At 40.8% G+C, this 10,832-nt stretch overlaps 1 protein-coding gene across 1 annotated transcript; it reads right to left on the reverse strand.

The window, feature by feature from the left end:
- Positions 1-8,041: 8,041 nt before the first annotated feature.
- On the reverse strand, positions 8,042-10,012 carry LOC109208667 (probable metal-nicotianamine transporter YSL7). Its single transcript, XM_019371806.1, has one exon. It carries the CDS (start codon positions 10,010-10,012, stop codon positions 8,042-8,044), a length of 1,971 nt encoding a protein of 656 aa, XP_019227351.1.
- Between the last annotated feature and the right edge of the window lie 820 nt (positions 10,013-10,832).

Here is a 10,832-nt window from a genome sequence, read left to right on the forward strand (position 1 = left end):
GTCACCTCGTGCGTACGTGGCCCCCACAAATAGGAGCATATAATCAATTATTTCACCTATGGGGACAATTCCCTCTTACAAGGTTAGAAAGGAGACTCACCTCGCTCCGAAGATTCATAACCGGCATTCCACGCCCTTCCGAAGACTCCAATTGATGCACCACGCTCCAAAACTAGCCAACGGTTACGCAAGTCCATTAACATATGCTCAATTATTCATTATAATCTAATTTATAGCAATTTCTAACTCCGAACGAAAAGTTGACCAAAACGCCCTCGGGCCCACGTGCCCGTAATCCGAAATTTTTCGAAGATAATGTTTACCCATGGCTTCACTAGCTCAAATATATAATTTACTCCTAATTCCATGCTCAAATTGGTGGTAAAAATCCAATTTATAAAATTTCTAGGTCTTCTTCCAAAAATACAATTTTCTCCACAATTTTCATGCCCAATTCCATGATATAATCTTGTATTTAACTCAAAGCTAGCATAAATTACTTACCTCATAACAAGTGACGTAAAAAGCCTCAACGCTGCTCCCCATCGACTCTAATGGAAGAAAAATGGGGTTGAAATGAACTCAACCCCGAATATTTTAAAGACCTCACTGCTCCAGTCATTTCCGCACCTGCGGACCCTGGACCGCTTCTGCGGTTCCACAGGTGCGTTCAACAGGCCGCTTCTGCGATCCACCCTGGCCACCCCAGCTTCCGCTTCTTCGCTTCCTTTTCCGCAGGTGCGGTCCCGCATCTGCGGCTCCCTGACCGCATCTGCGGTCCCAGCTCCCCTCACCAAAATCCGCATCTGCGGTCTTCCTGGCCGCTTCTGCGGCTCCGCACCTGCGGCCAAAACTTCGCTGGTGCGGAAATACCAGATATCAGCTGCCTCAGCTTTTCTTCAACTCCAAATTCGATCCGTCAACCACCCGGAATCCACCCGAGGCCCCCGGGGACCTCAACCAAACCTACCAACCAATCCCAAAACTCGTTACGGACTTGCTCGAGGCCTCAAATCATATCAAACAATGCTAAAACCATGAATTACACCCCGATTCAAGCTTTATGAACTTCGAAATTTCAAACTTCTATTTATGATGTTTAAACCTATCAAATCACGTCCGATTGACCTCAAATTTTGCGCACAAGTCATATTCGACATTACGGACCTACTCCAATTTTTGGAATCGGATTCCGACCCCGATATCAAAAAGTCCACTTCCGGTCAAACTTCTCAAAAACCTTCAAATTTCCATCTTTAGCCAAATGGATCCAAGATGACCTACGGACCTCCGAATTCACTTCCGATCGCGCCCCCAACTCCAGAATCACCATACGGAGCTATTCACCGACGCGGAATCCCAAATGGACATCGATATTACTGAAATGCACTTCAGCCCAAACTTATGAATTTTCTTTCAAAATGTTACTTTCCACAATAGGCGCCAAAACGCTCCCGGGTCATCCAAAACCCGATTCGGGCATACACCCAAGTCCGAAACCATCATACGAACCTGCTGGAACCTTCAGATCCAGGTTCCGAGATCGTTTACTTAAAAATCCAATCTTAGTTGATTCTTTCAACTTTAAGCTTCCGAAATGAGAATTCTCTTTCAAAATCAACTCTGAACTTCCCGAAATTCGATTCCGACCGCGCGTACAAGTCATAATACCCGAAATGAAGCTGCTCATGGTCTCTGACTGCTGAACGATGCGTTAGAGCTCAAAACGACCGGTCGGGTCGTTACATTCTTTCCCACTTAAACATACGTTCGTCCTCGAACGTGCTGAGAACTACACGGAAGTAGTCTGAAATCACTGTTTAACTTCTCATGCACCTTCCCGTGCTACCACAACTCAGTTGAGCACATCAACTTGATCAGTTCTGAAGATATTCCCCTTTATTCAGGAAAATAAGCCTTAGAGCCCAATTCCAACATCCGGAATTCTATGTCCGACCTGTTTCCAACATAAGATCACCATATCGATCACTACACGATGTACCTAAACATGGTTGCCTAACATTGTTGGATTCACATCTACCATCACTTTATTCTCTGGACCACAATAACATTTTCTGATCAACTTAGTCAAAATTCCACGAATCTGATGCTCCTATTGCACCCCATGACATACACAGGTCTTACTCTAACTCTTACAATGCCGCCACAACGGAAGAGATGTGCAGAAATTCATAATCAACTGCCGAGTCAACCAATCATTGAGTCTATACTTCTGACAAGAACCATTACCTCATTCTGAACCAAATAATGATCTTTGCTCCTTAATATATTTCACGTAATCAGATTGCACTGATCCTAATCCAAAAATCTCGTCTCACCCAGTACGAACTGCTCAGGCAATAAGCCACCCCGACATGACCAAAAGTCTCATATGATGCCACAATGTGCCAATAGGCTACCAATTCAAACACGATATAATGAAAACAAACTCTGGAAAGGAAATCCAATTACCCCGCTCGCGAATCATACATGCGACGCGGTCGACATAATTAAACAAACACCCCGCTCGCGAATCATACATGCGACGCGGGCACACAGCTAACATGAGCTTTCCCTATAAAATTAGGAAACAAAACACATAAAACAGATACGGGGAACTGTACTCAGCTTCACACTGTTCGGCGCGCAACTCGATCCGAACAACATAACCATGGCAGCGTGCCACCCGATCCACCCATAAAACTCACATAAGGAGATACGCACCGAGCTAGATTGCTCATTTCAATAATATACAGAATATTGGTCACAAGCACACTAAGTGCATAATTCCATCCCTGGGGAGACATATAGCGCCAGAAGCCACAAAAACTCGAGCACAACTGAGGTGCGATATACGATTTGAAATCTCAAAAGCCATCCTGCTCATATAACATCATCTCAACGCGGATCCTCAACACGTAAGCCATTTCCCAAGCCGTCTCACAACTCACACGGCATAATATATTATTACATGAAATATCTGGCAACGAAATAACACCCTGACTACTCCATAAGGAGCGCATTACTGAAATGAACACAACTGGCCTGACATAGATCCCCTATTCACATTTGAATCCATCCACCGACCTCATGTCGATTCTGATTGCACTGACTAGGCTAATAACCTCTCCAAGGTCCATACCAATTTCCCTCTTCTCATAACGCACAAGGACAACCATCATAACTGGAGTACTCATCCACAGTCCATAACTTAATAACTGAGTGCCCTCTAGGCATATATCCTCAACTTAATGACATCATCGCAAGCCTTCATACTTGGTTTGAATCTTTAATCATCAAAACTACTTTCCTGCTCATCCGAGCTCGCGACATCCTTGTCAACACCGAACTGCAACTTTGGTCTTCACCTCAAATTCCATACTACTCACTGCACCCAACGTGCCAATATACGATAGGACATGCTTTTCATTATAACTCCGGAACCACTAACAGGTTAACACTTCATCTTATGAAACTTTTCACTTAACCCACTTCAGGAGATCCATAGTATCACATAGGTGAATTCTCATAAGCGTAGAATATGCAAATCTCAAAGTAGTGGTCTAAGCCAACATAGCCCTTCCGGAATTTGCTCCCACATAACAAGCCATAACAGTAGAATGCTTCAGAATAATATCAATTACGGCGGCTGACAAGCCTCTTGTGCACCGCCACAAATCACTTACATAACTTAATCACGTTGAAAGAGTTGATCTCTACAACCAACATGCCAACTAAATTATGGCTAACCAACCTATCTTCTTTCGATTCACCCTACTTACCTTAGAAATAATACGAATTCCATCCAACACATAACATACTCCATCNTGCCTTGGAAATAATACTAAACTCTACTTCAACACATAACATACTCCCTCTAAACTCACCCCGAGTGACCTTGAGTCACGAGGCCATGCTGTCTCAAATCCCACGAACTATTTCATATCTCTCAAATGCTACACCACAAGTCAAAATATCATAGAACATTCTGGGCACCTTCTCATAAGCTGTTACAATCTTGATCCTTAACTGTACTCATAGGCTTGAAATCATTGGGCACCACACTTTATCCCTCGGGATCTACTAGGACCGTTGCTAAGAGCCACCCGCTCTGACTTGGCCCTGGATATAGTCAACTCCATGAGTCTTCCATCACATGAATACCCTCTTGGCGAAGAACGCGCTGAGTCACTTCCCTGGGAACCGGCATCTATACAAGGCAAAATCCTGAATCTTTCCCCAAGTCTGAACATGGGCCAACGATAGCCCACCTTTAATACTTCCTTTACTTAAATTACCACTTATGGTCCTTTCCGTAGCTGAAACAGCCCGTCGATATGCTAATAGCCAAAAATCTCGCAAGTAGTTAACCATGCAACCCAATCATAAGTGATGGGACTCTCCCACTTAGCATGAAGCCATTATTTCACAACTCTGGTATTCACCAAGATTCCCCAGCTTTCATCGACATAACCTTGCGCGATCAACCGCATAAATTCTCGGATTCCTTCCGCAAAGCCCCCATTCTTTTATTCTCTGATTCACCCACTGCATTCGCACGACCGATCTCTCTACTAAATAACCAATAAAATTCTTCGCAGGAGCCTCACCAACCACGCGACTGCTAACCTGCTCACTTGGGTAACCCACATATAGAAAGCTTTCCCCGACATCCTCCAACGCCGCTACACGGGGGTACAATCACTTTGACGTCAATGACCCTTCCTGAGTCTGAGCTCACTCTCCAGCTGCACAGGTCCATTTACCCCTCGTGGACATCATTTAAGTGCGCGACAACATCCCTTCAATTCAAGTCATGCTACATCCTTCTTCATTTAAGCGACTCCTTTCCGTTATATTAAATCTCCGGCCGCACAAGAATCCCTACTTCAAATTAGATCCGTAGACCCCAATAACCAAGCACCAATATTCTCAAATCGTTCCAGACTCCCTTAAGGTGCATAGTCATCTCATTACCAGGCCCCTACACAGCTCCGCTACTCTCCCACTTTGGGCAAACTCACTTCTTTAATCAACTGCTCGGCCTGCGCTCCCTAAGCCTGGCCCTTTAGAAGTTTAAAACTCCGCCTGACACTTCCCATATGTCCTTCTCATCTTTTGTTGCTCAGTCGTTGTCTTAATAAAATTTATCTTCATAGTACTTGAATCCACAATTTGCTACTAACTCCAAACTTTTCCGAAGGCCATCCTTCTCGAACCGCCACATTTGAAATACTGATTCAATCCAAAACCACCGCACCTTGCGATATCTGATAGTTGCATCACCGGTACTATTTCCCGGTGTCCTGCCCCAAAGGCGGATTGTAGAAGATCATAACACCGATAAACTTAATACGTCCAACTAGGACAATAGTACCTCATCATAGGAGAAAACTCCACCACGCTTGCAATTACCAAGTCTCATTACTTCCATCAGTCTATTTCTGACCATCCTTAGTTCGATTGCCTTTCCCTCCCGGGAATAAAATACTGAATCTCGTGATTATGTACTGAATAAACCTCTCTTCAAGTCATTCACTGCCCCGACACGTGGGCAAACATCCTACCATCACAACAATACTGCGGAATAATCGCTCATAAGCATCGTGGCAACCTGTGCCCAGCCTCAAGGCTCTTAGAAGTTGTGTTGATGAGCTGAACAATAGAATATCCTTCCATAAGGCGACTATAATAGTCCAATCAACTATACCGGGAGAATCATCCCGCACCACATTTGTAGTGCCATTACAATCCTTCAATTTTCGATTTATAACAAGCGCTCGCGTAAGATTTAGTAGGAAGAAATCAGAGGCATAAGCCTCAAAGGAATTGAACCGCACGATAAGGAAATCAAAAAGGGAAGTACTCCTAACAGCCCTGTAGCCTCCCNTACATGATACTGTATTCGTTATTTGTATTGTAACAGAGTTAATGAATTACATTCATTCATCACTAGGTTATAAGTCGATGAATCAATTTACACACACACACACACACACACACACACACACATATATATATATATATATATATATATATATATATATATATATATATATATATATGACTAACAAGTTTCGTTGTACTTCTTTTACTACATATATAGCACGTTAGAGTATACTTTAGTGTATTCATCTCTTGTATTACAAAAGTGTTAACGGATTACATTTATATTATTTAGATAGTAAATACAAAAGTGATTTTTAATTTTGACCAATGTTGACGTGAAAAGAGACCAACTTTGGTCGCTAATTATCCAGAAATTAAAATTAAAAACCGAAGTTTGTCGCTAATTATCCAGAAATTAATATTAGCGACCAAAGATGGTCGCTAAATTTAAATCAGATTTATTTATATTTTATATAATATTTAAAATAATAATATAATTATTAAACGTTAGAACTGGGTCCCAGATTAGCGACCAAGGTTGGTCTCTATCTGCTTCCCCTTTTGTAAGCGACCAACTTTGGTCGCTAACTTTGAATTATATTTATTTATATTTTATATTTTTTTTAAATAATAATATAATTATTAAAATTTTATAACTGGGTCCCAGATTAGCGACCAAAGTTGGTCTCTATCTGCTTCCCCTTTCCTAAGCGACCAACTTTGGTCGCTAATTTTAAATTATATTTATTTATATTTTATAATTTTTTTTAAATAATAATATAATTAATTAAATTTTATAAGTGGGTCCCACTTTAGCGACCAAAGTTGGTCGCTAATTTCAGTATTTCTTTGACCAAGCAAGTCTGACCAGTCCGGTCAATATTTTGACCACATTATCGACCAAAAAGCGACCAACCTTGGTCGCTAATGTGTTTAGAATAATTATTTAATTATTTTCTCCAATTTAGCGACCAACTTTGGTCGCTTTTCTTGACAGACCAATTTTGGTCGCTTTTTTCCTGATTTTTAGTAGTGAATATTTTAAACACGCCCTTAGTCTTTTGGACAATATCATTCATAACAATTCCTCCGTCCTAAAAAAGACCCTTGTCCTCAAGGTTCGGTCAAGAATAGTGAGACTCGGGAGCTCCCAATCAATCATCTCAATACTAAGGCGATCTTTGTGACTTGAGGAAAATATAGGATCCAGTGTACCTGCTGTGAACAAATCTAAATCTTGTTCTATGTGGCCATTAGCAGACATTAATAGAGTTATCAAGGCAAACTTTCCAGTAGTAAATCTCCACAACAGCAGCCCATCAGCTTGCCTCAAACACCTTAATATCCGATCCTGTCCTTAGTAACTCGTAGTCCAGTGACAAAGAGAATTTGTACACAGTGCAAACATTACTACTGAATGAACCAGGATACATGTGCGGTCCAGGTATATATTAACCTCTTAGTTTCATTTACCTTTAGAGCCTTGTCATGTATAGGATAATTTGCATGTAGAACAACAAAACTTTCATATAGGAGTAGTGGATGTTCTTCCCCTTTAATTGCCTTTGAGTTCGACTCTCAATGAAAGCACCAATGTAACAAATAGGCAAATTAACTCCCCACTTTATTAATAAGAACTGGCCAGAACATTTTTGGCCAATGTCGTTTATTAACAACACAGGCGCGCTTAGGGACCAGCTTATTATGGCATTTGCTTGCCCTGTATAGTGTAACAGCAGTATTATATTGAAGCAGAAGCAAGACCAGCATTAATAATAGGCAATTGACTGGTGTATCAACAATATAATAGTACTAGAATCAGACTCTCTGATGGTCACCAACATGGCTAAAAACCAGACCACTGATCATTTTTTGCAGGAGGAAAAATCTTAATTAAAACAAGAAAGAAACTACACAATACATTGACGTTACTAACTAAAATCACAATCCATTAGTAGTTGGTACCAACGAAATTTAAAATACGTCAAGAATTTCGAAAATGACAAGTGTATTAATTCTACTACTACAATAAAATAGACAACTTTAAAACATGTAAAATAAAAATGACTAAAAACTTTGACAAAGGGAGATAAAAAAAAAGCTCAATTTGTACAATGATTAAATGATCAGGAGGAGGAATGTGGGACTAAAATCAGTGATGAACTTTCATGCAAAAGGGAGCTTTGACACCAGCTAGAGCAAGAACAGATGCTGGAATTCCCCACAAGGATTCACCACATATGAGACCAGAAGCCACTGCAGGTCCAAAATGTTTAGCTTGCTGCTTGTTCACCTTTTCCCAAATGAATAGAATCAATGACCCTATACACATGTCAATCGCAAAGTACCCTCCAAGGTAAAATGGTATAGCCATGCACATTGGACTTGGTACGAACCGATAAATCCTATACTTGGTCTCGAATTTTTTCAGCAGCTGAGTCAGTATATTGATCACAATAGCAGCAACAAAGAACCAAATAGAGAGCCTGAGGCAATGCTTGGGAAGACTTCCAAAACCTTCCACGCCAAGTAGCGCGATTCCACGATACATTAATGCATATGGTGCAGGGTATGAACCTTCTGGATCACCCAATTTATAGGCACTGTGGAAAATCCAGAAGACTAGTGGTGTTATCACACAGCCCATGGCAGTTCCAATGACTTGGCTAAAGAACATGGAACGCGGCGATGTAAGCGTTAAGTAACCAGTCTTGAAATCTCCCATCAAGCCAGCAGCTGTGTCAAGTATGCTCATCACCAATCCACATGAAGCAAGGCCAGCAATCACTCCACCGTTTTGCAAACCAACCCAATAACTAAATGTAAGGATTGCAATTTTCCCGTAATTTGAGGCCAAGGACCAATCAGTGAGGCCACTTCCATAAGAATTGCAGAAGGCCAAAACTGGAGCAATTACATAAGCAACCAGAATGTGATACCATTTGAGTGAGTGGAAGATAATTGGCACCACAATGATAGATATGACTGCAATACCAACGTATCCGCCAATGGCTGCCCAGATGGGGATCTGGTCTTTCAAGAAGTACTCGTTTTGTCTCTTCGTGTCATAGTCTTCTGAGGACTCTTCACCTGAATAATCTTCCTCTCCTGATGATTTCCTCTTTTTGAAAGTTAAGGCTGTGACGACAACCATGTAAGCAAAATGGAATAGACCATCTCCAAGCATCATGGCAATTGCGATAAATACCCTATATCCTTGGATACCATGAAGACTTGATGCGGATAAGTGGTCAGAGTACCAGTCGCCTTTCTTCGCTTCAATCATTGGCCACATGATAGCCCATGATATAATGGCACCAATTAGCAACGAAACATTGACCATGTAGGGGCAGAGCATACCAACTCCAACATATGTTGAGGAGAAATCAAAATAGAACCTCTTGGCATAGGCTTTGAAACCAAATGTAGGCAAGCTACCAAATCCGCAGCCATCTTCACGTGCAAATATCCACTGAACAGCCCCAAATATAAAGCTGAAGCTAAAGGATTTGAACAAGGAACCAACTTGTTTCTTGGCCAGCTTTGCTCCTTTAGGAGTGTGGAAACAGTTGATAAGGTATGCAGTCGCAGTTCCACTCGGATATGTCAACTTGTACTTGATAATCATCAACTTTCTTAGTGCCACAATTGAGAAGAGACCAGCAAAGCTGACAACAAGAAGAAAGGGAAGCATCCAACTAATATCAAGCTTCATAGTATTATTTGGGGTATTTCCTGCATCAGCCTGAGCTGCTATGAATGGACTCATTCCCAACATATAACTTGCTGTCCCGCTGCTAAAAGCAATGCCAGAAGAAGCAACAACGCACGTCTGGATGACGGTATTCTCTTGCCTAGTAAAAGGCTGCTTTAATTTCCCAAACTTCTCAATAACAGCCGTCCATGACCTAATCATGGCGAACCCCAACAGCCCCGCGGCCACGTTAAGAGAAGGGATAACACCAGTCGTGAGATTCAGTTTGCAAACAATGAAGTTGAACACAACGCTCAGGATCAAGCCAGTCACCATTGACCTCAACGTTATTTGCTTCTTCCACGGTGGTACTTCTTTACCCTTGAATGCATATTCTGTTGATTCATTATCTCCACTTTCCACGTCCATTGTTAATTCACACACACACACACACACAGTACTCTACTCTTTTTTTCTTCTTTCTTTGGGTTCGTTCAAATATGATTGAAAGCAAGAAAGAAAGATCAAGGTTTGTACTATTTGATGATTTCTTCTTCTACGTAAATGGTATATTTATAGCTGCAAGGGATGGCTTATCTTTGAACCAAAACCAAAATGGTTTAGGAGAGGTCTCTAGGGTCTTTCGTGAATTAACTCCCAAGAAGTAATCCTAAACCTAAACCTACTACGTACTTCCAATTTCTACTATCCTAAGCTGATTAGGAAACTAAATAAACTATGAAAAAATTGGCTAGCTAAAAAATTTAAAAAAAACACTGTATATCATTCAAAATTTTAGTATTTCCACTTTTTCTTAACGCTTTTCCTTAGATTTAGGTTAATTCTTCCACCCATATATTCCTATGGAGTAATAAATATTTCTTAGGGCATTAAATATGTTAATCTAATACATATTTGAACCAAAATTGATGATCAAGCGATACAAGTTAGTCCATTTTTTTAACGAGATAGATTGGTAGTTTAAAGAGATGGAGAATGAGTACATTCCTTCAAGTTTGACTACTTGTGTCTTAAAGGGTGTTTTTTGGGCGAGTCTCGGGCCAGAGCATAGTAAAAAGGGGGGTTTGACACAGTTACCCACAAAAATAAAACTATTTACCCATTTGTTTTTCTACCCATAAACTAATTACATTTTCTACCCATAGAAGTTTTTGTGGGGAATTTTTTTCTTTATTCTCCAATTCTTTTTTATTTCTATGATTCTTTTCTTTTTTTCCTTTTTTTATTT

Source organism: Nicotiana attenuata, unplaced genomic scaffold (assembly GCF_001879085.1).
Source record: "Nicotiana attenuata strain UT unplaced genomic scaffold, NIATTr2, whole genome shotgun sequence".
Classification (NCBI taxonomy): Eukaryota; Viridiplantae; Streptophyta; class Magnoliopsida; order Solanales; family Solanaceae; genus Nicotiana; species Nicotiana attenuata.

Bases quoted from the DNA above. Each gene is read 5' to 3' on its own strand.
- LOC109208667 (XM_019371806.1), bottom strand. From the start codon at position 10,012: ATGGACGTGGAAAGTGGAGATAATGAATCAACAGAATATGCATTCAAG.